This window comes from Anas platyrhynchos, chromosome 34, assembly GCF_047663525.1.
Source record: "Anas platyrhynchos isolate ZD024472 breed Pekin duck chromosome 34, IASCAAS_PekinDuck_T2T, whole genome shotgun sequence".
NCBI classification, from domain to species: domain Eukaryota; kingdom Metazoa; phylum Chordata; class Aves; order Anseriformes; family Anatidae; genus Anas; species Anas platyrhynchos.
In genome coordinates this window covers 658784-686195 of record NC_092622.1, presented here as the reverse complement: position 1 = coordinate 686195, position 27412 = coordinate 658784, and the positions used below count along the sequence as shown (strand labels likewise).

The following is a 27412-nucleotide window of genomic DNA, read 5'->3' as shown; positions in this document are numbered from 1 at the left end:
CTTCCTCCTCCTCCTCCTCCTCCTCCTCCCGGCCCTGGGCGGGGTTTGGCCCCGGCTCTGGGAGATGGTGGAGCCGGTGTGAGCGGCACCGGGGCTGCAGCCGGCTGCGGCCCCCCCTGGCCCCCGAGCCGCGGGGGGAGCCCGGGACCCCCCCCTTTCCTTTTCCATCCCCCCCCGGTCCTCCAGCCCCGACCCCGGCCCAGCCATGCCCGCCGGCAGCAACGAGCCCGATGGGATCCTCAGCTACCAGGTGGGGGGCAGCGGCCCTGGGGGGGGGGCACACATCATCCCCCCCCCCCCGGTGCGGCCGGAGGATGCTCGGTGGCTGCTCACTGCGGCATTGCCGGCGGAGGGAAAAAGGGGGGGGCTCGGGGGGGGTTTGGGGGAGGGAGGGCGTCTGCAAGGAGGGGGGGGGGGAGCAGGCTGTAAAGGAGGAGTCCGTAAATGGGGGGGGGGGGCATCTGGAAAATGGGGCTGGGGGGGGCAGGCTGCTGAAGGGGTGCGAGGGGAGGCTGCGAAGCATCTGCAAGGCCGAAAGGGGGGGGCGGGGGAGGCACAAGTGGGTGCTCAAGGTGGGTGCGAGGGGGGTGTGAGGCGGCTGGGGGGGCACAAGGTGTTTAGTGAGGGGGTGCCCCAGCCGGCAGCATCTCCCACATGCCTTGACCCCCCCCCCCACCTGTCTGTGACCCCCCCCTTTGAGGCCGCAGCCTGTCGGAGGGGGACAAAGGCCACTGTCCCCGTGCCACGCAGCCAAGGGGGGGCTCTGCCATTGTCCCCCCCAAGTGCCTGGTGTTGGGGTGCAGGCAGGGAGCAGCGGGGAGGTGGCCCCCACCCCTCCCACCCCCCTTTTAGCATCATCCTGGCCAGGAGGTCCCTGGGGAGCGCCTCCTGCCCCCCCTGCAGCGCCCGTCCCCTCGCTGCTGAGCACCCCAGGGACCCCGTGCCCCACGAGTGGTGGCCCCAAGTCCTCCTGCAGGGCCTGGCCCCACTGGGGGAGCTCTGGGTGACAGACAAGGGGGGGGGGGGAATTAATTCACCTTTCCTCACCCCCGGGGAGACGGGGACAGTGGGATGGAGGCGGCGAAGGGAAAGCAACCGGAGCATCCCCCAGCTCCCTCCCTGCTTCGGCTCCATGCAGGCAGCATCCTCATCCCGCAGTAACACAGGGATCAGCCTCGTTAATTACATCTGGGGCATCATTAAGTCCATTCAGCTGGCTTGGCTCATGGAGCTGCAGGGACCCCATCCCTCCCATGGCTGCTGGCACGTGGTGGGACCAGGGGGACGGGACGCGAGCTTTGCCTGCTCACACAGTGTTTTTGGTGCTCCCCCACACCAGGAGGGCTCCAAGCTAGACCTGACCCTCCTCTTTGAGCTTTTTCCAGTCCTCAATTACACCAGAGTTTCCCTGGGGAAAGACTTTTCTTTCTCAACCAGAGGAGTTGCCCTGGGGCAGGTAAACTGAGGCAGGGCACTCCAAAATCCCTCTCTCTCCTGCTGGGTCAAAAAAAAAAATCACTGCAAAACAATAATTTAGAGAAGTTTTCTTGAGATGGGTGCGGGGAGAGGCGTGCGCTGAACTCACAGCACTAAGGGGTTCACTGCAGTTGTGTCAAAACGAGCCTTCCTCCTTTGCTCCAGTGATTTCTGATTTCATTTTTACAAGCACTAATTGCTTCCCGACAAAACCAGCTAGGAAGCAGCCAGACGGAGCTTTTCGCTTAGAAAATAGTGAAGTGGAACAACTCTGGCTGCTCCGAAGCCCACAGACATGCCCTGCAAAGCTCAGCGTCCCCTTTCCCGGCTCATTTTCGATGATTTGATGTTTTCCAGGCGCCTGTCAGTGGTGGAGAAGGACAGAGAGGGAGGGCGAAGCGTCTGCAAGGGCTGGTGCCCGTCCCGGGTCCTCTCCTTCCTGCCCTGCCCCATCCCACGGTCCCATCCCATGGCTCCACACTGCCATGGCTCTCCTAAACCATTAAATCCTCCAGTGTCCCCAGTGAGATAACCCCTCGGGGCCCATTCAGGTGCCCTAACTGGGTCCCAGAGAGTTTTGATTAGGGCCATTGGCTTTGATAGCATCTCTGTGCAAGGCTTGCAGTGATTTTGGGGATGCTGCAGTGGGCAGGGAAGGGCGATGGGATGCTCAGAGCATCCTGCCACAGACCCAGCAGAACCTGGGACTTTTTGGCAGAGGGAGGTGCCCGCTTGTCCAGTTTGTGCTTGTATTTGCTCTTTAAGCATTAACACTAAATAATAAAAAAGCAGCGGGGATTCGAGCTTGGGTCATGATGAGATTTTAACTGATTAGACCTCGGTGTCAGCTTCCTTCTCCGTGTTATTTTACACCCCGTGTCACCTTTCAGGGCAAGCCGGGCACTTAACCTTTGTGCCGAGCGGCGCCGGGGAGGAAGTTCATCGGAGCAAGCGAATTTGCATCATAGAAATGATGGATTAGCTCCGATCAGAAAATAAAGTGGGGCTGGAGACAGCTGGCCAATGTGAGCAGGGGAAGCGAGACGAGTAAAAACGTTGCTTATCTGGATGCGTCTCCCAGCCCCGCGCTTTGTGAGGGTTTCTCGGGAAATGATTTCACCCCTCGGGAAGGCAGCAAGTGCTGGGGAGAAGAAACCAGCAGGAGCATGGGGAGGGAAGGGTGCGCTTTGCAAGGGGCTCTGCCTTGCTGTGTCCTTGCTTGGTAGGAAATCCTACTGTTGGAGATAGACTTTATTTTAAAATTTGGAACAGTTGTGGTTTTTTTTCTTTCATGTACTCCAAGAGCCATTTCGAAGCTCTGTGTTTCAGTGCCATGCTGGGACTTGCTTTGACTAACAAGGATTTTTAACTAATAGAAACCTGAAAGGAGGCCACGCCAAAGCGAGACCTTCTTGAAATGCTGTGGTTTTTGAAGGAAACGCTGACAAAAATCAGTACTGTCCCACAGCATTTATTTTCCCACCAGTTTGCACCTCACTTGCATTTCAGCAGCTCATGCTTTTACGTACACCCAAGCACATTACACGCCTCTTGGCCCAGCAGGACAAAGCATTTACTCTGTTTACTCCATCGGGAACAGTTTTTGCTCAAAGAGGAGCCGGGTTTGTCCTGTCCCTTGATTTCAGCACGAGCTTTGGCTGTGCTGACAATGGGCAAACGCTCTCCGATGACCTTCAGCACGTCCACAAACTTGCTGCTCCTTTTTCCAGACGTGTTAACAGATGGGCTTCAACCGGGAGCGCTTTGGGCACGGATGCCCTTGGCTCAGTCAAATCCTAACCCCCGAGGGAATTTCGGCAGCCGCTTGGCTGAGATATCTCCGGCCATGTAGGATGCGAGAGCTGAATTTCGCAGCAGCCCCAGGGGCTGGTGGTGTGGTAGCGGTGTGAGCATTGGTGGGAACAGGAGTTTTGTTGGCATCTCCCAGTCTCGGGATGTGAGGGTTTAAATTGCTGCTGGGATCTGCCTGGGGGTTCTGGTTCTGGAAGGGCCGTTGGTGTTTGTGCCTCCGGTGACGCCCGTGGCGCTGGGGCCCTCCTGGCGAGGAGGCGCGGGATCCGCTCGGATGTCCCGGGGCAGTCGGGCCCCATGCATGGCCCAAAGGCTCCATGGAAAGCCGGTGACCAACGCGAGGCCGAACGGGAGCGCGACAGGCTGGACGTGACTCTTCTGGATGAGCTGCAGGTAGGATGGCGAGGCCTCGGCCGAGAGGCGCCTCCCACCCAAAAACGTGAAAACTCCCCAAAAACCAGAGCCGGCGTGCCAGGGGGAGATGGTTGGCACCGGGGTGAGAGGTCCGGGGGTAGGTTTGGCATCACCTGTTGGGTCCTGGGGGGCAAAAGGCTTTGTGAGGGAGCAGGCAGCTTTCTGCGGCCTGCAGGTCGCTCTGTTTGTTCTGCCTCCCGGCAGCGCCCACCAGACGCACTCAGGCTTGCAAATTTGAGGTGATTTCCCGAAGGCCTTTCACCCCACGCCTCTCCCGTGGTTGTTTTTCTGCAACCCGGACCGGGGGAAGCCGGACGCGTTGCTAAGAGGGGACGGAGGGTGGCAGAGGCTGTCACCGGGTGGAGGATGGCAAAGCCACCAGCGCGTGATAACGCGGCCACCGGGGTGCGTGGGCGCCACCAGCGTGCTGCTTTGGCCAGGAGGGAACACTGTTCTGGGGGAAAAAGGGCAGATTTCAGATTAGTGTCAGCAGCTTAAGCGATAAGGAGCGATTTATTTATTTATTTATCATTTCCTTATTTATTGAACAAGCCCTCGAGGTTGCTGTGTCATTATTGCTACAACGGGCAGCACAGGCGCATGTGGCATTTCGAGTTTTGCTTGAACATTGCAGAATTTGGGCTGGTTCGGGCTGTATCTGAGTGGATGGTGAACCTCTTGCTTCTTGAGTTTCATAAAACAGCTCAGCCGGTTTCCCCAGTTCAGTCCCCAGTCTCTTGTTCAGACTTTCAGGAACCAAGCAACTGGGTGCTCAAAATCAAAACAAACACACAAACAAACAAATACCCTCCTCCCCCCCAAAAAAAACCTAAAAAACAAACAAACAAAAAAAAACAAACAAAAAACCACCACAGATATTTATTTTGGGGTTTGAACAGACAAAAAGCTTTTGGTTGCTGTGATGTCAGCAGGGGGCTTGTGAATGTGAACCTTGGCAATTCAAAACTCCCCAGCCTTTGATGGCCCCCTTGTGCCTTTAATAACAGAGTAATTTGGAAACCAGCGAAAACTCAAGGGCACTCATTTGGGCAATGCAGAGTTTTCTTTGCACTGGTGACCGTGTTTTGGTCTTCAATTAATTCCTGTCCATGAGAGGATGTGGATGGCAGCACTGTCCAAGGAAGGAGACATCTTTAAGAGATGCACAGAAATTAGAAGACCAAATACACCCCGAAGAGGGGAAAAAAGTTGCTGAGTTTGACCCAGAGCCCTTCACCAAGCTGCAGTGGCATCTTGAGCATGAGACGCGGCCGGGTTTTTAGTTCCTTGAGTGGAGGCTGGCAATCCCCTTCCCCGTCCCTGTGGCAAGGAGAAAAGAGAAGCAAGAGGGGTTTGTTTCCGTCGCTGCTCGCAGCGAGCAGTTGGTCCTGCAGCTCTTGCTCAGCTTTCAAGGCACAGACTCTGTCCGAGGCCTGATGTTTCAGCCTAGGAAGGCGTTAGCTCTAAGCCGTTGGCTTTTGCAAGGAATAAAATTGCGTTTTCCGTGGAAAGCATGCTTGCACCAAAGGAAGCCCGAGCCTCCTTGGGCGGAAGATGGAGCTGCCCTTGCAGGTTGCTGCTTTTGGAGGTTGGTGGAGGTGATGTCCTGTGGCCAGCTGCCATCTAGTGAGTCGTGCAGGTATCTCCAGCACAGCAGCACGTAGCCAACTGGTATTTTCAGACTGAAACTCACGGCCGTGCAAAGTGCTTTTTTTTTTTTTTTCCGATTTGGAAAATTCTGTTTATTTATTTATTCTTGAAAGTTGCAAAGGAGCTGCACAAACAAGGCGGGAGAGGTGTTGTTTGTTGTTTTTTTGGGGGGGTGTGGGTCTGAAATGCTCTGCCCTCTCTCCCTGCAGCAAATTCTTCCAGCTTCAATTCTTACAAAAAATAAGCAGTCCTGTGAGCTGTTTTATTTGGCCTCTGGCTCCGGGGCTGCCTCCTGCAAGCCCACGTTAGATCAGCTGGGAGGATGTACGGGAGCTCCGTGTCCCCAGCCCCACTGACCTTCTTCTCCTTGCCCAACAGAGACCTGATGAAGAGGCGGTGGTCGACCAGGGGGGAACAAGCAACGTAGTCAATATTCACTATGAGAAGGAGGAGCTGGAAGGTGAGACCCTGCTGACCCCCAGCCCAGGTCATTTTCCCATTGCCTGTAGCCCCTAAACCATCCCTTGCTCGGTGTTGTGTTGCGTGCAGCAAAACCTGCCGTGCCTCTTCATCAAGGAGCACGGTTGTTTTTCATGATTTTCATGTAACTTTTAAAACAGAGGGAAAAAAACCCCGCAGAGGCCACGGCGTGAGCTGCAGCCACGGGGTGAGATGATTCACGGCTCGTTTTCTCGCCGAGGCTGCTCCTGGCTTGGCGAGGTCAGGAGAATAATTTGACGGCTGCAGACACAGGGCTGCAGTTTTTTTTTCCCTTATTGTTCCGGAGCTCATTATCATGGGGTTGATCTGATCTCCTCCCGCCGCCTTGCGCCATACAGAGATTTTAAAAATAATTACATTTGGTCGCCGCTTAATGAGCAAGTCTGAGTGCTGTCCAGGTGAAGCAGGAGTTTGGGAAAAGGTTCAATGCTTCGGGGGCATTTTAGATAACCTGGAGCCGTCGCTTTGTTTGGTCTGTTGTTACAAAGCCGAAGTAAAACGGTCTCTGAAGAAAGAACGAGCATTGACTGTCATCATGCTGCCAAAAATGATGCCACTGCTGCTTTCCTGCAGGCCACCGGACCCTGTACGTGGGTGTGCAGATGCCCCTGGTGAGGCAGAGCCACCGGCACCACCGGCCCCGCAGCCAGAAGCATCGGAAACGGGAGCGGGCCAAGGGGGCAGCCCCCGAGGACCAGGGCTACCACTGTAAGTCCCACATTTGCTAAATGTCTCCTGGGCGAGCGTGGCTGCTTTGAGTGGCTAGCTGCTATTTTGAGGGAAAACTTTTATTTAGCAAGGCCCTCTTATTCCAAACTTCTCCCAGGATTTGTTTGTTTGTTTAGGCAGTTAAATGCATAGCAAATTTAGGCTCGCCTTCCTTAGTGATTCTGGCTTTAAAAATGGAAATGTGGGGAAGTCAGGCAGCCCCTCCTTATGGGGAGGTGGAAGAGATGCTTCCCCACGGCTGTGTGCATGCCCAGCCTGGGCAGACACAGGGGACAGGGACCAGCCCCAGTGTTCAGGGCTGAACTGGTGCTGGTCCAATGCTCACTGCACAGTTCAGGCCCAGTAATGGAATGCGGCTTTGTCTTCTGCCAGACACCCCGTCCCAGCGGGTGCAGTTCATCCTCAGCACCGAGGAGGATGAGCAGCACGTCCCCCACGACTTATTTACTGAGCTGGATGAGATCTGCGTGAAGGAGCGTGAAGATGCAGAGTGGAAGGAAACGGCGAGGTAAATCCCGTCCTGCAGCTGGGAGAGCAGTCCCCGTGCTGGCAGCACGCACGGGCTCTGCCTGCCAGGGCACGAAGCTTGCAGCTTGGGGTGCCGATGCGAGGAACTTCCTCCTCCTGCCACCCCTCAGCTCTGTTAAGGCAGGGCTTGCCGAGCGGGGCTATTTTCTTGCAATGGGGCTGATGCTGGGTGATGTCCGCAGGTGGCTGAAGTTTGAGGAGGATGTGGAAGACGGCGGCGAGCGCTGGAGCAAGCCCTACGTGGCCACGCTCTCCTTGCACAGCCTCTTCGAGCTGAGGAACTGCATCATCAAAGGCACGGTGCTGCTGGACATGTGCGCCAACAGCACCGAGGAGATTGCAGGTAGCACCCGCCTGCCTCTGACCCAAACCTCACCCAGTGGCAAGTCCTCTCTTCCAGAAATCCCATTGCTTTTTTAAGTCAGGAAGGATTTTTTTGGGTGCAGGACTGTGCTGCCTCGGCCCGGCTGCAGCCTGAGTGTGTGGCAGTCACACCAGCTTTTCCTTCTGATAGGGGATCCTTTTGAAAGCAATCTGTGGGGTTAGAGAAACAATTAGAGAATGTTCTCGAGCCAAAAAGGGAGTGTGCACCAGGGCTTAGCAGTCTGCTCTTAGAAATACAGAGTCTGTCTAAGAGCTGAACCTCTTTAAATAAACTATATATTACAAGCCATTTCCTCTCATTCTTTTTTTTTTCTTTTTTTCTTTTGCCTTAACATCCAGGATTTAGGAGCTTTAAAGGCAGAGTTTATCTGGCAGATGACCAAGCAGTGTGTTTCTGTGGGGAAGATAATTGAAGTTAATTGAAAAAACAGCTTTGGAGAAATTATCCTTGACTGGCAGGTCTCCATTCAACCTTTTCAAAAGCTGGTGAAGTCAGCGCCATTCTTAGCACATTTCTCCCTGGGCTCAGCAAATTACAGTCAATTGGCCGGGGGAACTCAGGGAAAGTCTGCGCTATAGATTGCTTATAATTTGGTTAAATGTGTGGAGTAATACAGAAAGGCCAGATCGGGCAAGGAAATTGCATTATTTAGAATGAGAAATAATGATCTTAGCTGAGTGATGAATAAGCACTTTGATGATGGGTTTTAGCAAAAGAAAATTCTTGCTTTCATTGCAAAGGCTCAACTGTATTAAAATGTCTCACTAAGCAGGGCTGGGCCTATGCTGGGCTCTCCTGCATTCCCCCCGGGATTTGGGGGTTTCTCCTCTGGTGGCTTCATTTCCCTTTCCACCCTCAGATATGATCCTGGACCAGCAAAACCAGTCCAGCGAATTTGACGAGAGCATGCGGGAGAAAGTCCGAGAAGTCCTCCTGAAGAAGCACCACCATCAGAACGAGAAGAAGAGAAACAACCTCCTCCCCATCGTCCGCTCGTTTGCCGACGTGAGCAAGAGGCAGCCAGACCTGCACCCCCTCGACAAGCCAGGTGAGGGCTCCTGCAGGGCTTTGGCACCGGGAGAGGGTTTCTGCAGGGTCTGGCACCAGGTGAAAGCTTCTGCGGGGCTTTGGCACCAGGTGAAGGTTTCTGCAGGGCTTTGGCCCCGTTACACTTGCCCTGACTGAGCGTCCCAGTTGCTCCTTGTCTGTCTTTCTGATTGTTTTTCTTTTTCCTGCCAGCCCAAACACTCACCCCCCACACTCCTCCCACCACCATAGAAGCTAAAAATGGGGTGAACCATGACACCAGCCCAATGGATTTAAGCAAGGTGAGATACCTGGAGCTTTCTTATGCCTTTAGGGCTGGCTTTGCTCTTGCAAACTTGGCTGCAGAACGTGCAGCAGAGTGCTGTGGGCTTTCATTTTGAGGTAATTGCCTGAAAATCGCTTGTTGTGTCCAGGCTGAGCTGCACTTCATGAAGAAAATTCCTATTGGGGCTGAAGCAGCAAACGTGCTCGTAGGAGAGCTGGATTTCCTTCACCAGCCCATCATGGCATTTGCCCGCCTGACCCCGGCAGTCCTCCTCTCAGGCATGACAGAAGTTCCCATCCCAACCAGGTCCGAATGCCCAAGGTTTTTATTTAGAAATAACAAAAAAAAATAATAAAAAAAAAATCAAATTTCATCCCAAGGAAATGGGGCCAGCAGGAGCGACTCCACAAGCACATTTCCCACCTCTGTCACTCCTCACCTTTGCTTCTCCCTTCCCTACCGCAGCTTTTAAATGCATTCCTCAATTTTAATGAACATCAACCCAAACATTAAAAAAAATGCATTGGCTATCTTTAATGAGAGTCAGCCCAAAAATCCAGTTAGCAAGTTTTGATGAATTTCAGATTCATTGCCGGAGGCGGTGAGCGTGCGTTCCCCATCTCAAGCTGCATTCTGGGCTGGGTGCTCCTGGCAGTTTCTCTGGGCACTCTCTAAGCAAGGGCATGTTCTTCTCTCTCCTGTTTTTCTCGCCCAGGTTCCTGTTTATTTTGCTGGGACCAGAAGGAAAAGCCCATCAGTACCACGAGATTGGCAGGTCCATGGCTACTCTCATGACGGATGAGGTGTGATGAGATAAGAGAGATCTCTGGGTCTTTTTTAGTTATCTTCCTCTCTCCCCTTCTGCACTGTGGTGAAGAAGCACATTTGCTTTCCCAGCCGTCCACAGCTCTCCAGATAACCCACCCCTTGTTTGCATCCAAAGCAAACACTTGGATCTACATCACCCCATGTCCCAGAGCCTGAAATCCCACCCGGGACCTGCACCTCATCCTTCTCCTTCTCCCTGGGATCCCCAACATGCTGTCCAGGCATTGCCAGGGCCAGCAAAACCTCTCCTTTTTAAGCAAAAAGCTGTGGAGTGCTGTGAGGGACGGGATCCCTGTGGAGGAGATGGCCACAAATGCATCAGATTGTTCCTTTTGACGAAATTTGGGGGAAATTATCTTGTGTTTAGCTAAGAGCTTATTGCACTGGTTAGGACATCCGAGCTGTTGTCTCCTGTCGGCAGGTTTTCCATGACGTTGCCTATAAAGCCAAGAACCGGGCAGACCTCGTGGCTGGCATCGACGAGTTCCTGGATCAGGTCACGGTCTTGCCGCCGGGAGAGTGGGATCCATCGATCCGAATCGAGCCCCCCAAAAATCTCCCTTCACAGGTGGGTGCCGTGGTGGAGGGAGGTGTGAGGGGGACGGGCAGGAGGCTTGCAAAGAAATACGTATCTCTGTTTCCTTTTTGACAGAAAAAAAGGAAGACGCCAGGACTTCTTGATGACAGCGCTTCTCACAGAAAGCCAGAAAAACACAGTGGCCCTGAACTAGAGCGAACGGGAAGGTGTGAGCTTTAATGTTATCATTTTTTTTGCCTCTAAAAACTGAGCATGCACCTTCCCTTCTAGTGTTTTTTTGGGGTTAGTTGCTGCAGCAAAGGGGCTCCATGTTACCTGCTTGGGTCCCTGGGCCAGGCAGCTGGGGGGCCTGGGGCAGCTGGGCTGAGCCACTGCATCATTGCATGTGTGGGGCTGTTGCAATAACAGAGGATGGGGTGTCAGGTTAGCTCCTTTTTGTTGTTGGAGGGTGTTTTTTGTGTGTGTCTCAGTTCCTACTGGGTGTAAACTGGGAGAAAGACACTGGTTTTTAGCAATACTCTGTGCTCGTGATTGCCCTTCTGCAGCAAAGAAAATTCACTGTGGTCTGCCAGGACAACAGCCTATTTCTTTGTCCTTCCTCCAGGCTCTTTGGAGGTCTGATCCTGGATGTGAAGCGAAAAGTCCCATGGTTCTGGAGCGACTTTCGGGATGCTCTGAGCCTGCAGTGTCTGGCATCCTTCCTCTTCCTCTACTGTGCCTGCATGTCCCCCGTCATCACCTTCGGGGGGCTGCTGGGGGAGGCGACCGATGGCCACATAGTGAGTGCCTCTCCTCCGTGGGGTGGCACGGAGGGGTATTTAAGAAATGTGCATGGATGTGGCACTGAGGGACGTGGGTTAGTGATGGGACTTGTCAGGTCACACTCATGGTTGGACTTGATGATCTTGAAAGTCTTTTTCCAACCTGTTCTATGAAAAAGTCTTTGCTGCAGCTCTGCTCACATGATTTATTTGCTCCTCTTTTCCCTGGCCAGAGTGCCATGGAGTCGCTACTGGGCGCATCCATGACTGGTGTGGTCTATTCGCTCTTTGCCGGCCAACCTCTCACCATCCTCGGCAGCACCGGCCCCGTCCTCGTGTTTGAGAAGATCCTCTACAAGTTCTGCAAGTAAGGAGGGGCAGTGATGGCAAAAAGATGTGTTGTTTTTTTCTGGTTATTTTTCATAGAGGTAGTTGTAAGATTGAAGTTAATTTCTGTGTTGTGCACATTGTGTGCTCCTGCTTTTGTTAGTGATGGTGCAAGAGCAATTGGCCTCTGGAGGACTAAAGGGTTTGCAGAGTTAAATCGAAGCACGAGGAGGAGAAACCACAGGAATGAGGATGCCCAAGATGGGATGCATGAGGGAAAGGAGACAAATCACACTGGTTTGGGAGTAGGAAGATTTGCTTTGCTCCCAGCACAAAGCTAAGCACTTTTTAGCCTGCTTTTTGCTGGAAGTGGGAATAAATATATGTTGCCCAAATATCCAAATAGTTTTCCTTTTTGCTGAAATATTTTGAGTTTTGATGATATTATTGAGAAAGTAGGAGCTTTTCATGTGAAATGCATATTTTCCATGACAGCCCTTTGTTGTGATGACTTTGATTAACCACCCTCGCTGTAATTAGTCACTTCTATTATTAAGCCCCACCGTGCTGGCAGCAAGTGCCTGGGTGCCAAGCCAGCTGGTTTCTGTGCTCGGGCATGGGGTGATGGGTGAGAACAGCGCCTTCCCCAGTAAGCACCTGACCTCAATTAGCCTCCAAGGCGTTAACACAGCATAATTGCTAAATAATGATAATTATCTAATGGGCCTCTCCTCTCGTGGGCCCACACCCTGCACTGCAGCCCCGAGGCTGTCTGTAGTAGTACAACGAAACCGCGTTCACCATCCACAGGCTCGACACGTTCCGAAACAGCTCCGGATTTTCCCCGAAGGATGGCACGTCTTGGAGCTTCCTGCTGGGCTTCCCACCCTTTGCTTTATTTTGTTTTCCCAGGGACTATGCACTCTCCTACCTCTCCCTGAGGACGTGCATAGGGCTGTGGACCGCCTTCCTCTGCGTGGTGCTGGTGGCCACGGATGCCAGCTGCTTGGTGTGCTACATCACCCGCTTCACCGAAGAAGCCTTCGCTGCCCTCATCTGCATCATCTTCATCTACGAGGCTCTGGAGAAGCTGATCTGCCTGGGAGAGACCTACCCTGTGCACATGCACAGCAAGCTTGACTTCCTCACCATCTACTAGTGGGTTTTTTGGCCTAAAACGCTCCTCGGCAGGAGCTTAGGGCTGCACCTCCGCCGCCTTACCCCTGCCCTTGGCTTTTCTCCTCCCAGCTGTAAGTGTGAGGCGCCGACCCATCCCAGCAACGAGACCCTGCGCTTTTGGGAGAGCAACAAGATCAACGTGTCTGCCATCGCCTGGGGAAACCTCACGGTGACCGTAAGTCCCTGGCTGCCGCTTCCTTGTGCCGCGGGGTGTGCGCGTCTCTGCAAGCACCCTCCTGTGGGCGCTGATGTGGTGCGAAAATCAGCGCCCTCCGGGTGATGGCATGCTTCAAACAGTGCCGGGGCTGCTCTGAAAAATCAGTCCTTAAGTGCAAGACGTGTGGTCTGTCCTGGGAAGGGGAGTCCGCCTTGTTACCAGCATTACGGGTGATAACTATCGTCCTCAGCCCTCTGCAGGACAGTACTTCTGGCTGGGAGCGAGGTTAAGTGGGTGGTTTGAATGTTGTAGGTGCTGGAGGACTTAAGTTCATGCTTGAAGGTAGTAACTGGTTCTTTAATTGGTCCTTAATAACTCCAGGCCCCGGTTTCTTATTCAGCGCTGTCTGTAAGTACGTGCATAAATTTGCATGTCTGAGCAGCCTCCCGGGCTGCTGGTGCTGGAAGCAGAGCCCAGGCATAGGATGGAGGCTCTCATGGACATCTTCAGCCCCTTTTGGCCAGATTCTGTGAGTCCTCCCCTGGGAAGGGACAATTTGTGTCTTCCTTCCTACCACGGTGGTCATAGCCCTCCTTCCCTGCTCCCTCTTTCTCTGTCCCCAAGAGTTTCCAGCGTCCTCTTCTGGATGTGTCCTTCCCCTGTGGTGTCTTTTTCAGCCACAGTCACCTCCTGTTCAGGTGGAGGATGTGCCATGGGCCTGTGATGTGGTGTCCCATCACATCTCTGCATTTCCCCTCCGTGTAGTGTGACATGTCACTCATTAAGCTGCTGCTGCTCATTAAATACAAATCTCCCTTGGCAGCAGTAGGTACAAAATCGTGGATCTTGGACCCAAATCCTTAACCCTTCCCCCAGTTTTCAAGGTTTCCCTGCTGCATGTGCACTGCCGTTGTGTCCTGATGCTCTGTTTCTCCAGGAATGTCGGCATTTGCACGGAGAATTTCACGGACCTGCCTGTGGACACAACGGCCCCTACACACCCAATGTCCTCTTCTGGTCCTGCATCCTCTTCTTCTCCACCTTTGTCCTGTCAAGCTCCTTGAAGATGTTTAAAACCAGCCGCTATTTCCCAACCAGAGTAGGTAGAAGATGGTGGAACAGTGATCCCACCTACCTTATGACCTGTCCCGGAGCAAATTTGCACTCAGGCAGTGGGAAATCAGGTCCTCCAGAGATTGTTTGTGTTTGGTTTGTTTGTTTGTATTTTTTTTCCTCCCCTCACCATCTTTGCATTAGGGAAAAGCTGATTCCAATGGGAAGCTGCTGTAGAAAGAGATTATTTCCTCCTTGCAGGGAACAAATATGCCTCAGTGCCTTATTCCCATTGCAGCTGTGAGAGTGGCTGTAGTGGCAGGTGTCTGTTTCCAAATATTTTAATTTAAAAAAAAAGGCAGTTAAAAAAAAAAACAAAAACAAACCTTTCCCCCTAATTAAACTGTTTTCTTTTAAGTCTGACACCGGATCTCACAGGGACAAACACAGCAACAGTTTCTAACCAAGGGGTTTGGCTGCATGTCCTCAGAGTGGTGGGATTTTGTTAACCAGCTGTGATACTGCTGATGTCCCTAATTTGTCTGTCTCGTGCCATGACCCTTTCTGCTCTGCTTTCTTGCCGCAGGTACGGTCCACCATAAGCGACTTTGCTGTTTTCCTCACCATCGTCGTCATGGTGCTCATTGACTTCCTGATTGGGATCCCCTCACCGAAGCTCCACGTCCCCCATATGTTCAAGGTAATGGGGTGTCTTGGCACAGCTGGCCTCACCTTGTGCCCCTGGGGACACCTTGAGGTGATGGAGGGGAAAACAAAAGCCAGCGAAGTGTCTGGGCTGGGAGATGAAGCTGACGTCCCTGCTTTGTCACAGCCCACCAGAGATGACCGTGGGTGGCTCATCAGCCCCATAGGACCCAACCCTTGGTGGACGGTGCTGGCTGCGCTCATCCCAGCCCTGCTCTGCACCATCTTGATCTTCATGGACCAGCAGATCACCGCTGTTATCGTGAACAGGAAGGAGCACAGGCTGAAGGTAAGGGGCTGCAAGAGGTGACTCCATCCCCAACCCACTCTGGGCTGCAGGTGTGGGGAGAAGCTCCTTTTCCAAGTGCTTTGCAGAAGCAAATTTGCAAATTGGCTTGGGACAATGGAGCTCTGCTTGACGGCTGCTCTCCTGCATTGGTGACGACACAGGGAGCAAAAGACAGGGGCAGTTGGACAAGGAATCTTTCAGAGCAGCAAATTAACCTTAGAGCAATACAGAAGAGCTTTTTTGTTTTAAAATGTCAGCAGATGCTTGGGGGAATGAATCGTTTTGACGCGCTGCCAGGGATAACTCAGAGTCACATCTTGCTTGCAAGTGTGACTTTTTTATGAATGGAAAAAAAAAGTCAGTATTTCTTGATAGAGGTAGGAGTTGTAAAAAAAAAAAAAAAAAGCCACAAATTACTTTGTCTGGCCAGATTTTCATGCAGGGTGCTTGTTCAAAGACTGGATACATCCTTAGTTATTTCCGATTCTTTTTTTTTAATTTTCAAAAAGTTGACTTGAGCCAGCAGGGTTTGGGCTGTCCACACTGTCCTTGCTCTTGTGCCGTGGGGTGCTCTGATTCTTGTTTCACTCCCGCAGAAAGGATGCGGGTACCACCTGGACCTTTTCATGGTGGCTGTGATGCTCGGGGTGTGCTCTGTCATGGGCCTGCCGTGGTTTGTGGCTGCGACCGTCCTGTCCATCACCCACGTGAATAGCCTCAAACTTGAGTCTGGCTGCTCAGCTCCAGGAGAACAACCCAGGTTTTTGGGGATACGAGAGCAGAGAGTCACTGGCTTGATGATCTTTGTGCTCATGGGCTGCTCCGTCTTCTTGACCACTGTATTAAAGGTAGGAGGAAAATGCAAAACACCCAACAGCCTTGATTTTTTATTTGTATTTTTTGGAGATTATACAAAACCAAAACCAGTCCTTTCTCTCTAGGCCTGGGTAGCTGTGGGGTACAGGAGGAGCTGATCCTAAACCTTGGGGCATGCCCCATGGTGGGAACCAGCTCCCATTAGGCTTTCCAGCCCTGCAGACCTTGGTCTGCTGTGCTTGAGGGCATCAAGCCGCATCACTGCTTTATTTTTTTGGGCTTGCCTGTGTTTATGGGCTACAATCTAGCCTATCCAGACCACTACATCTGCTCTCTTTCAGTCAGGCAGCAAGCTAATTGATTGCAGTTTGCACCCCAAATGCCTCAGAACTGCCATTCCCATAGCTAAACATGCTGCAGTCATCCTTTGCACGTTCCTCCCACAAAGTAATCTCATCTCTAGGCTAAAAGGAGACACGTTGCATTTGTGTGTTGCCACAGGAATATGTAGAACTGTTTTTCTGACATCTCAGAACGCAGCATATGGTAGCATGGGTGAAATCACCTATTTTCCTCCAACCTTTCTGGAAAATAGGATTATTTCGATGAAATGTAGCTCAAAAGTTCAGCCTAAAGCAGAGCATTAACTCACAGGCAAATACACAAAATGTCTAATGGATAAAATTTAAAGCATCTGCAACCCTGTGGAAACTGGAAAGCTTTAGGAAACTTTCTGTAGTGCCTGTAGAATGAAGTGGTAATGAAAATGCAATTAAATTTGAAATTTAAATTAAATTAAACTTAAATGTAATTGAAAATGCAATTATTTTATTTAGAATTACTGTCTTCTCTTTGCAGTTTATACCAATGCCTGTGCTGTACGGTGTCTTTCTCTACATGGGTGTATCATCGCTCAGAGGAATCCAGGTGTGGACTTTCAAAGCATGCAGCATGTCTGCTCCCTGCTATTTCCTCTTAATAGAAGCAGAAAAAAAAAAAATCTGATAGTCAGTGGCTTGGGAAAAGCCTCTTCAAAAGCAAGCAATGAAAATATTTTGTATAACAAAGAAATTGGTGGAGGCACAAGAGGTCTGTGGGGCTAGGAGGACCAGGCGGGTTCAGCGCTGTTTCATGGTGTTAGGGCAGGTCAGCGTTCAGCGATGTGAAAATGGGGGAATTTAGTGCAAATGGGAGGAAATTTCTCCCACTGCTGGAAATCCTTGCTGGGGGAGCGAAGAAATTATAATTATAGAATAATTAGGAATAACTGCAATTTGGTGGACAGCTCTGCTGGTGGGCAAGCTGGTTTACAGACAGAGCTAAGGGAAAACGGGTGCAGCTCCCAGGAGGAAGGTGGTGGGATCAACGCTTCCTCATTGCAACTGAGAGCCCGAAAAATCCCTACAGATTTCAGCCAGGCCAGCACCATTCTGCAGCCCCAAGGTGGCAACTTCTCCCTGTTATTCTGCAGTTCTTCGATCGCTTGAAGCTGTTCGGGATGCCGGCGAAACACCAGCCAGATTTCATCTACCTGCGGCACGTGCCCCTGCGGAAGGTTCATCTCTTCACCCTGATCCAGCTGACCTGCCTCGTCCTGCTCTGGGTCATCAAGGTGTCCCGGGCTGCCATCGTCTTTCCCATGATGGTAGGAGGTGCTTCTCAGTGGGATGTTTGCAGCGGGGTGTAGCACTGCCTCTGGCCTCACTGCATCTTCCTTTTTTTATTTTTTTGGGAAGGTTTTGGCTCTCGTTTTTGTCCGGAAAGTCATGGATTTCTGCTTCTCAAAGCGAGAGCTCAGCTGGCTGGATGACCTTATGCCAGAAAGCAAGAAGAAGAAGTTGGATGATGCCAAAAATGAAGCCAAAGAAGAAGAGGTAACATTTACTATGTGCTTGGGGTTGGACGTATCCCTGGGGTTGTGAGGTTGCCCATTTCTAGCGCAGCCATTTGTTAAAAGTTGGGAAAGATCAGAACTAAACAGAAGGAGATCCCAGTAGCCTGGACCCCACATCGCAACCACTTTTTTTTCCCCAAGTTAGCAGTGAGCTTACCACTAGAACAGACATATAATTTTAAAATGTCTTTTCAAAGAAAGTTGTTATTTGTTGTTGTTATTATTATGTATTTCAAATAGTTTCTCACGGTGGGTGTTTAACCTCCCAAAATGTTTGCAGTGGAAGTTTTTTATCCTGCTCCACCAACAGCTAAAACTGGCAGGAATCAGAAGGAGGGGGCAGCACATGATGGCTGTACGGGGTTTTAGTTTATCTGCCCTTTGCTCAAAGGCAGAACAGGTGATTTGTCCCTGTGATGCCAGGAGTCTCAGAAGATGATGGAAGCTGCTGCTGCAAATTCAGTCCAGCTGAACCTGGTGAAGACCAGCTACCTGGATGTCCCAAAGCAGAACAACAGTGACAGGTAAAGCCCCACCAAGTGCCAGGACCCCCAGCAAGAGTAGTTTGTAGGGGTTTGGCACAACTTGCTCTGCTTGCACCTTGCTGAGCATCCCTTAGAAACAACAGTCAGCTTGGTGTGAAAATCAGGCTTCTGGGCAGAGCTGCAGGAAGGGATAGCAGGGCTCTGAGCAGAGTGACTGCACGACTCATGCTTGACCCCAAAAACTTGCATCATCAGTGTGTCTGCAGCAGCTGGAGATCCTCGTGCTTCAAAATGAATTGTTGCAGGCATGACCTGTGCCAGCAGTGGGAGGCCAGGCCAGGGCTAAACACTTGCAAGAGAATTGCACAGAGCTGTTGCTCTACAGCATTCAGGCTTGCTTCCCCAGACTCATCACCAGTGAAACCTCCCATGCTTGTGCTGGTCTTCGGTGCTTTGGGTCACCCCATTCTCCTTGCTGATGTAGTTGGTGGCTTTGGTTCCTGTTAGCACAGTGATTGCTATCTAAAATATTTATTGCAGGACTGATCCCTCTGAGATTAACATCTCAGATGAAATGTCGAAAACAACCGTATGGAAGGCTCTTACCATGAACACAGAAAAACTCTGAATCCGAGGAGGAAAGAGGTAAAAGGATTGCACGGTGCATGTGAAGGAATATTTCAGAGGTGTGGACGCAGCACTGAGGGATGTGTTTTAGTGATGGGACTTGGTAGGACAGGGTGATGGTTGTACGTGGTGATCCTGCAGGTCTTTTCCAGCCTAGACAATTCTGTGATTCTATTCTGTGAGTCTATGCATGCTGACTGGTCCTCTCCTTGGGGATGGTCTCTTTTTTTTTTTTTTTCCCCAGTTTTCCTCTTTAGGGATCTTGGCTTTGAAGGAGAGGAGTGAGAACGTGACTCAGGGATGAGCCAGCGCAGAAGCGAGGACAAAATGCTGTTTCACATGGAGGAAAGGAAACAAGTGAGCACAAGCCCTCCCTGGTTTTCTCCTCCGAGTAGCAGGATTCCCATTAAAGCCATTTTCAAGACATTTCCTGTTATCCTTGGTGTGCTTCAGGCATTCAGTATCTCTAGACCAGCAAACTGAGGTGCACATCGCAGTCCGTGGGAGTTCGGTGTTGTTCAGCCTCCGTGTGTACGTGCGTGTGTTGTTGCGGTTTTGTAGTGGTAGAGGGACGGCTACCGCTTCATCATTCAGTGCTATTTTTTTTATATCTAATCCCCCCCCTCCCCTTTCCCTTTTTTTCCAAATATAAACTCTGAATGTACGAAATTTTTTTCTGTTATTTTTGACGCATTCTCCACTTTCTTCTTCGTCACTGCCAGGTTTTTGGTCTGGTTTGGGGTCCTTGATTCACTCTTATGTCTGTTATTGGTACAAGAGGGATGCCCTCCATGGCAGGGAGCATGGAAATCACCTGAGCAGCTGGGCTATGGCTTAGGAAAAGGATTTGCTCCAGTTTTGCATTTTTATTTTTTTATTTTTGCTTTGGTTCTGTCATCAGCCTGGAGGCTGCAGCACCCACCCAGCAAACAGCAGAAATGCCACCTTCTTGTCCCCTGGCTGTAAATTCAGATAAGGGAGCTCTTAAAACCCAGGACTTCAGATCCACTGTATGGTTGTGGGAGCAGCCAGCTTCATCTGCTTTCCTCCCTTTTACATCCCCAGGGCTCTCTTTTTTGCCCCATTCTTTGCAAAGAGCCTTTTCCTCCACAGGGCAGGACGAAGCAGGAGGAAAGTGGGAAGATGCCTTTTCCTTTTTGCTCTCCCTGCTGCCTTGCAGGAAAACGCTGTTGAGCAGGGATGGTGACCGTGCTCTTTTTGTCTTTTTGGCTGGGTGACACCCCAGGCATGTGTGCTCAAGTCAAGGTCCTTTGTGGGGGCCACAGAGCCTGGAAAGAGAGGAGAACCCAGGAGGAAAAAAAGAAAAATAGAGTGGTCCCATCCCTGTCCAAACTGGCTCCAGGCTCTTGGTGCCATGAGCGCAGCTGGGATGGGTGCACGAGCGCTGCTGCCACCATCTTATCTGATGGGATGGCTCCGTGGGGTCTTTCTGTGCATTGCACAAATCCCAAGGGCCAACGACACAATGGTGCTCCTCGGAGGAAAGAATTCCTCTCCAAGGATGCCAGCGGTACATCTGCAAGTGGGGCAAAAAAGCGTGGATTTGGTTTTGCAGGCTGTGCTCTGATGGCTGCCAGCATGGCGTGGTGGTTGACAGAGGGAGAGATCTGCTTTAGTTCTCGAAGGGGAAAATAAAATTAGCTTGGAGGAAGGAAAAGGTGCAATGCCTGGCTTCTCACCGAGCTGCTTGCATGAAAGCTGGTGCCTGCTCCTCTGCAATACCCATGCACATCCCGGCCCCGCTGCCTTCCTGCACCCCTTGGGCTCCGCTTGCTGCTCGCCAGCAGCCCCCAACAAGGAATTGTTGCCCCTCGAGTTTTGGGACAATGGCTTTCTTTCTGTCTGCCTCTATTTAAAGAGAAGAGAGCCGTTCCCTCCTGTGGTCCAGGGACCGGGGCCAGAGGCTGGGATTGTTTTCTGCACGCGCTCGGTTTCCTGCAGCTGGCAGCGCTCCCTCGCAGAGCAAGAAAGAAACCAGCCCGAAGGCGAGCGTGGCCGCTGTTCCGCGAGAGCGGGCTCACTCGGGTCTGCATTGCCAACGGCCTCGGGGCTGCTGGAAAATTCTGCTGGTTCCTTATTTAAAAAGCAAGCCAGGCTTCCTCAGCGTGCCCTCGCACGGGGCGCACGATCATCTTCTGGATTTCAACCTTTTTTTTTTCTTTTCTCCTATTTACAGGGTTAGTCTTTTTCTTTCTTTTTATTTTATATATATATATATATATATATTTAAAATAAAAGATGAGGCCTCATTAATAATGAAATTGCAATCACCCCTGGGGCCCACTGCATGTCCTAGCACTGCTTCTGCCTCTCCCATCTATGCGCCATCAATCTGTGGATTACTCCATATTTTGAGAGGATTTGTGCAGAGAAAAATTGCAGGGGGTGGGGAGAACCCTCCCAAAGGTATTCCAGGAGTTGCTTTAGGATTAAAAAAAAACTCCTTAACATGACCCATGATGTTTTGGTTGGCAGCAAACCCCATTCCCCTTGATGCAGAAAGGGTGCTGGGTGTTATCCTCATCTTTGGTGCCTTAAAACAGCTCCCCGGGGCAATGTGTGAGGTGCGAGAGCTGCTTCTTTACAGGATGATGCTTTAAAAGCACCCAGGGGTGCAAGGAGGAGGAGGAAGGTTTGCCAAGCCAGCAATGTAAAAAGCAAAGCTCTGACCTCCCGTGGGCCCTTGTGAAAAAATTCCCCAAAATAAAATGCACGGAAAGCTCTTGGGGGGAAAGGGGGGAGAATAAAGGTAATAAATAAGATGCTGACTTTTTTTTTTCCTTTTTTTTTTTTTTTTTTTTTTCCTCCTGGCATGCTACATGTAGAAATAGAGAAATTATTTTTGTTTCAGAGAAACTGAAATATAATATATTTATTTTCTTGTAAGAGATGATCTAGTTTGGAAATGCTCAGTGTTGTAAATAAAATGGGGAGGAAAAGAAAATATCTGACCAAATCTGTGTTATTTGCCAGTTCAAAGTTTTGATTTTTTTTTTTTTTGTTAAGAATTTGATTTACATATGGCTTATTCTGTGAAACTTGAACACCATCAATCTGTGTCGCTGTCTCGTGGTTCCTGTCTGCAAATCGTGGCTGTCGATTGACGTCTTTCACCCGTCACAGCGCTGTTTGCCTTGGTTTTTCTGTTGCTCATTGAACATAATGGGAAAATAATCCAATAAAAGTCTCGTTTGTCTCACTGTGCCACTCCCGTGTCTTTTGAAGGGCTGTGTTGCTGACAGAGGAATTGCAGGTGTTTTTTGGAGATTTTTACAGGTGTCTTGGAGGTGATGGGGGAGTGAGCAGTGCTGATTTTAGGGAAATTTGTGTCCCTTGGAGCTTGGTCATGAACCAGCTGATTGGGGAAAGATTTGAATATATATATATATTTTTTTTTTTGAGCAATGTCACTTATATCCCTTGATCTGTAGCAAAAAACAAACAAACAAAAACAAAAAAACAAGCAGTTTCTCCTCCCTGGGAGGATTTTTTGGTACCATTTTCCATAGAAATGGAGCAGAATGGTTCTAGTTGTCTTTTGTATAGTCATTCATTTATTTTTAATTGTGTCCTACAACACCCCATCTGGCACAGGTCTGTGCAGGATGGGCTCCTCATGGGGTCAGGCAGGTGTATCCTGTTTGCTCTTTTACCTAAATCTCAAAGAATTTGGAGAAAAATGGGAAAACCTGAGCTGAACTGGAACTCGGAGCCTGGTTGCCTCAAAGCCCCCCAGCCAGCAGTACGTGGGATCCCCATGGGGTGCTTGAACGGGCTGGAGACATCAGAAAACAGTTTTAGCAAGGGTTTTATTGCAAGCTGGGGAAAGCTGCAGGACCTGCAGCGCTGCAGAAAGAGGTACAGAAAAAACACAGGTGGGGAAGAGGTTGGAAGGGAAAGCTGAGCGGCAGTGGTGGAGGGTGCAGGCTCCTGGGAGGTGGCTGGGAAACGAAGCACAGGGTGATGCTGCTGGGAAGCCTTGGTTTGCTGCTTAATTGTACCTTTAAAAAAGGGGAAAGAAGCAATGAACACTGAAGACCTTCACAGAACAGAAATAAGTTTATGAACGCTGAAAAAGCATCGGCAATTTTCTCATTTGGCAAAGGACCACTTTGCTCTGGTGAAGCGTTTATAATATCCCCTGCAAATGCAGATCCCCCCCATGTTAAATCAGAAATGAAGCAAAAATGTCAGAACAGAGCACCATGAGAACAACACTGCCTCTGTCTGTCATAAACTTTTTAAGACCCTGCCCCAAAACGGCTTCACTTTCCTTACTTCATTGCGTGGAAATGCTGGAAAATCCACGTGAGACAGCAAAAAGGAAAGGTAGGTTCAGGAAGCGGCACTTTGCTGCCTTTGCCCCAACCCCATCTGGTCTATGTAGTCTGAAATTACTCTCTTTATGCAGTTTGAGATGACTTACGCTGCTGGCAGGACAGTGGCCGGGAAGGGGATGCTGTGGGGCTCTTCTTTCAGGTACCTCTTCGTGGAGCTGCCGAAAATAAGACACTGCCGTGGTACCCGCTGCAGACATTGCCCTACGCAGCCCTGCATGGGCTCAAGGGTAGGCAGAGCTGTGGTCAGCGCCTCGCCTGCCCCATGGCACTTGGCCAAAGCCAACAAGGATGTTTTAAATAAGAATGAGCCGGGGATGATTTCATAATGTGCTTTTTTTCCTTTGGATATATGATGAATGAGGGTATATAGCCAGAAACCCAAATTTAAAATATGGGCCTCTGCAGGAATGGCAAGAGAAAATGTAGAAAACATCTAAAACTGTGCATCAGTTTGCATCAGGGAGGGTATTTCCCAGCACCATCCCACTCTCCCGGCCCCTCTACCTGTAGCGCTTGGTGTTGATGAGCCAGTGCACGAAGTCCTTGGCCTTCATCTTGTCCAGGTAGCGAGTGAAGTCGCTGGTGAAGGTGCCTTCTGAGTGCCGCTTGGTGTTGGACGGGAAGCTGTGGGCACTCTGGGGTTTGTACGAGTGCCATCTGCTCGGGAGGGAAGGATGGGGGGAAAGATGGGTGAAAACACAGGGTTTGATGCATATAAAATAGGTGGGGTCCTGTGCCCTCTTTGTGCAGGGGCTGCAAAATACCATAGCAGGAAACAGAGGAACCCAGGGTGGAGGTGGGCTCAGCACCGTGCCCACAGCATCGCCGCGTCCTGGGTCTCTGCTCCTTGCAATGTCCAGCAAATCTGCCTTAGCTAATAGCTCCTGACACAAGCTGTCTTTGGCCTTCGGGGGCCCAGTGCCCCCTATAAGTGGGGAGGAAAGCAGCAGTCAGGCTTGCTCCCTGTGCTGCTGACGCAACCCCCAGGTCTGGGCACCGTGAAATCCCCGGGGGACATGGCAATGTCCCTGCGTGGGCTGGCAGAGTGCTAGGAGGGAGCTTGTCCAGACTAATATGAAAGAATCAGGCACATTTTAATTGCAAGGCTGCCCCTGAGCCGGGAACGCTCACATCTCAGCCGGCAGCAGAGCTGAGCTGCTCCGACAGCCGCTGTCTGCGCCCTCGGCCACCTCTGCTGACACCCGTACCTGGATGCGTTGGCCAGGTCCTTGAGACCCATCTGCCACCCTGCCGGAATCAGCACGGCAAACACCAGCCCGGAGAGGTACAGCCAGCGGATGATCTTCATTTGCCTTCCTGGAAGTCAAGATGGAAAAGTCTTGGGTTGCAATTACCGTTGATCCCCCCCCAGATCCTTGCAGCATAGCAGGAGGGTGCAGCACGACACAGCCTCCTTTCCAGGTGCGTTGGCAGCGTTTTGGTGGGTGCATGTGGAAAATCCCATCGTTATCTATCCGTACGGTGTTACCCAGTCATAGGCACACAGCCACAGGACTGGGTTTGAGTAACCCAACGACATCCTTCATTGCAATAAACTTTACCGTGAGCCTCCCCTTTCCATCCAGCAGCAATATTTCTATCTCACGCGTATCACCGCAATACTGCAGAACTTTCCTGGCCATTATCTGCTCAGAAAAGCTGCTTTCAGAAGAGTTGGCTAATTAGAGTTTTACATTTCCTATCTCGGCTGGATGGCTTAGCAGTTAAGGGAGTAAAATGCTACTCCCCCCCCCCCCCCCCCCCCCCTTGTTTGCAGAAAATTAGGCTTTTGGTTTATCATCAAGCACTTTCGTTACTCTGCTTTAATTTCTTTGTAGATTGGTAGAAAAGAAGGGAGGGAAAGGCACTTACCTTCCGCAGGGACAACCGTTCCCCTAAAAGCAAGATCCTATTTTCCTCCTTCAAGCTGGTTGTGGCTAAACTCTACTCCTTACCGGTGCTTTTAAGCTTGTTAGCAGGATGCTAAAAGCTGACAGGTAGGTCACCGGTACTCCTCTTTTTAGTTGGATGGGTCATTATGAATCATTACAGGATTTTTTAAGAGGGGCTGTTGCAAAAAATATAGTTGTTGCCATATTTTTCAGCTTACGCCTTTAGGGAGGAGGTGGATTTTTTTGTCATTGCTCTTTCTCTTATCTTTTATTTTTTTCACTGCTTGGACCACAGGAGTGACCCGTTGGTTTCCTCCTTTCAGGTGAGCTGCCCCCCTCACTGCCACAGCACATCTTGCACGGAGAGATGATTTCTGTGCCTGCAGGGCTGCCCTTCCAAACACCTTTGGTATGAGTTAAAAACATAAAAAAAAAAAAAAAAAAAAAGGAAAAAAAAAAAAGCACAGAAGCACTTGCTGCTGTCTTCTGCAGGGTAAAACTCAGGCTTACAGCTCAGCTTATAAGATGGACAGACACCACTTTCCAACCAAGCCTAGTTTTGCCCCCTGGGACCAAATCTGAATTGGTGATCAGTGTCATTTCATCAGTTTGGGGGTGACTGGAAGCACTATGGGCAGCTGTGGATCTGGGTCAGCGTTTTATCCCATGGGACATCCAGGCTCAGACCAGAAACGGGGAACATCTGCAACTCGTCAGGCCAAGGACAATAGTTTTGCAGGGGCGTCTCCTGGGAACTGGGCTCGTCCTTTTTAAATCCCCAATTCCAGCCATAGAAAAAAGGCTGGAAAACAGCAGAAGCGATGGAAACCCCAAAGAACTGGAGCTGGTCCCAGAGGAGAGGTGTGCTTGGTGCTGACAGCTCCCTATGGACACAGAGCAAAGCCCTGAGCTCCCTGGGGATGCCGGGAGGTTGGACGAGGTTTTTAGGGCTGCTTGGCTGGAGGATTGATGGCAGACTGCAATTCTGCATGGTTTGGAGACACTGGGGGAGCTCTTAGCATAAAGAACTCTGCAGTTCAGTGCTTGGGGGGCCAAATATGCACTTCTAACAGGTTTAGAGTCAATGGGCAGAGAACAGAAAGCCTTAAGGAAGCGGGGCTGTGCGTCTCCCTCGCCCAGCACCAGCCACCAGAAGAGACGAGGGCTCTAATCCATGATTTCTCCACCATTTGCTGTTCTCTCTGCCTGGGACCTTTCTTGTCGTGGTTGGGTAATTATTATTATTCTACCAAAGAAATTTCTGTAATTATTGTCACTTCCAAAATGCGGCTGGTGTTCGGGGACACTCATCTTGAAGAGCCTTTTAATTAGGGCCAGCAATGGCCTCATGAGAAAGCCTGACATCAGAGGAGGAAGGTAGGAGATTAATTAGCTCAACCTTCAGAGGAGAGGTCCAGATCTCCCACCCATCACTGGAACGGAATATTTATTAACGCTACCAAATTAGCTCCTGGTGACACTGTTTGCAATGTCCCCCCCGGCCTGGAAGGCACACGAACTCTCTGCAGCAGCGCAGGGTTCGGGAGGAGAGAAATTCAGCTCAGCCAGGGCAATGCTCCTGTGCTGCTTCTCACTTTTCTTAATAGTGGCTCCCAGTGTCAGAGTGGGATGGGGAAGTGTCATATCAGACTCCTTCTCTGCTACCCGGGGTGATTTTCACTGTCCCTTTGGTGACTTTTTTGGGCCTTTTGTGACAGTTTTCTCTTTCCAAGTGTCTTTGCACCTGGGCTGAGCTGCTGGTGGCTCTCCCGTGCTGGGGGATGGCACTGTGAGAGCTTGAACCTGTTTTCAAATGAATGCACAGATCTGGATTTTGTCCTGGTTTAGGGCTTGGAGAGGATTTTATGGGCAGCAGGTGGCAGCCTTTGTCTGCCTGCCCTTTGCCTGTCCTTCCTCTGCCTCGCTGCTTCCTCCCCATGGCTTAGGGGATCCCAGAGCGCTCAGTCTGTCCTGCTTGGTGCACCTACCCTGCAAGGACTGAAGTGATGGGAAAACTCCTGGACCATGCTCCATGTTCCCGTTTTACCAGCGTTTAGATAAATTCATCCATGCTCCATCCATCCTCTGATGAAGGACATTTCCCCGTTAGGTCCCCCCGGGACCAGGTGTGTGGCCAGTCTGCCCTCCTGCCTCCAGCTTTGGTATCTGCAAGCACCGGGAGAGGTAAGAGTTGCCAGGCTGATCCGATGGTGACAGTGTGACTTGGCCATCCAGGGCTGTCCAAAATCAGGCTGGAAACAAGATGCATTGAGGTTTAAACTGGTCCTTAAAATACAGCAAAGACCCGTGGAGCCTCATGCTGTCACCAGCCAGCTCCTGCCCTGGGGCTCAGTTTCCCTGCCTGGAGCAATGGGGTCACGATGGCATCCCCAGCTGCCCCCCTGCACAAGCTTGAAGCCACCTTAGACACAACAAACTGCTCTGATATTCTCACCCTGTAGCCGCAGGCACAATCAAACCAGGTGATGGTTAATTTTGGAGGGATTTACTGTGATTAAGAAGGAATAAAGGCTTTGACTTCACCTTCCTGGATCCTCTGCAAAGAGCCCTGTCATATCCCACAGCTCCGCAGGGTGCATTTCGGGTCCCACCCTGCTCCGGAGAGCAGGGGATGGGAAACCAACCCCCTGTGCACACCTCCCAGCCCCACGACACAGAGCCCAGTGCCCCAT

At 51.0% G+C, this 27412-nt stretch overlaps 2 protein-coding genes across 3 annotated transcripts; one reads left to right on the top strand and one right to left on the bottom strand.

The window, feature by feature from the left end:
- Positions 1–83: 83 nt before the first annotated feature.
- SLC4A8 (solute carrier family 4 member 8) lies at positions 84–21686 on the top strand. 2 transcript variants are annotated; one of them, XM_038171585.2, is made up of 25 exons: positions 84–250; positions 5731–5812; positions 6427–6561; positions 6955–7090; positions 7293–7453; positions 8355–8543; positions 8735–8823; positions 8956–9113; positions 9523–9610; positions 10057–10203; positions 10288–10379; positions 10778–10952; positions 11168–11301; positions 12174–12419; positions 12510–12615; positions 13535–13696; positions 14237–14350; positions 14483–14644; positions 15241–15492; positions 16319–16387; positions 16932–17105; positions 17197–17334; positions 17778–17878; positions 18380–18484; positions 18711–21686. In XM_038171585.2, exons 1-24 carry the CDS (start codon positions 206–208, stop codon positions 18465–18467), a joined length of 3243 nt encoding a protein of 1080 aa, XP_038027513.1. In that variant the 5' UTR covers positions 84–205; the 3' UTR covers positions 18468–18484; positions 18711–21686. The 2 variants fall into 2 exon arrangements, with proteins under 2 accessions (XP_038027513.1, XP_005030663.1); XM_005030606.6 differs by lacking the exon at positions 84–250 and adding an exon at positions 1066–3681.
- Positions 21687–22038: 352 nt separating this feature from the next.
- Positions 22039–25618, bottom strand: LOC101800338 (exendin-3-like). The gene is made up of 5 exons (XM_005030627.6): positions 24700–25618; positions 24036–24144; positions 23332–23484; positions 22914–22982; positions 22039–22488 (listed from the first exon to the last, which is right to left on the bottom strand). The coding sequence occupies exons 2-5, from the start codon at positions 24134–24136 to the stop codon at positions 22479–22481; spliced, it is 333 nt and encodes a 110-aa protein (XP_005030684.2). The 5' UTR covers positions 24137–24144; positions 24700–25618; the 3' UTR covers positions 22039–22478.
- Between the last annotated feature and the right edge of the window lie 1794 nt (positions 25619–27412).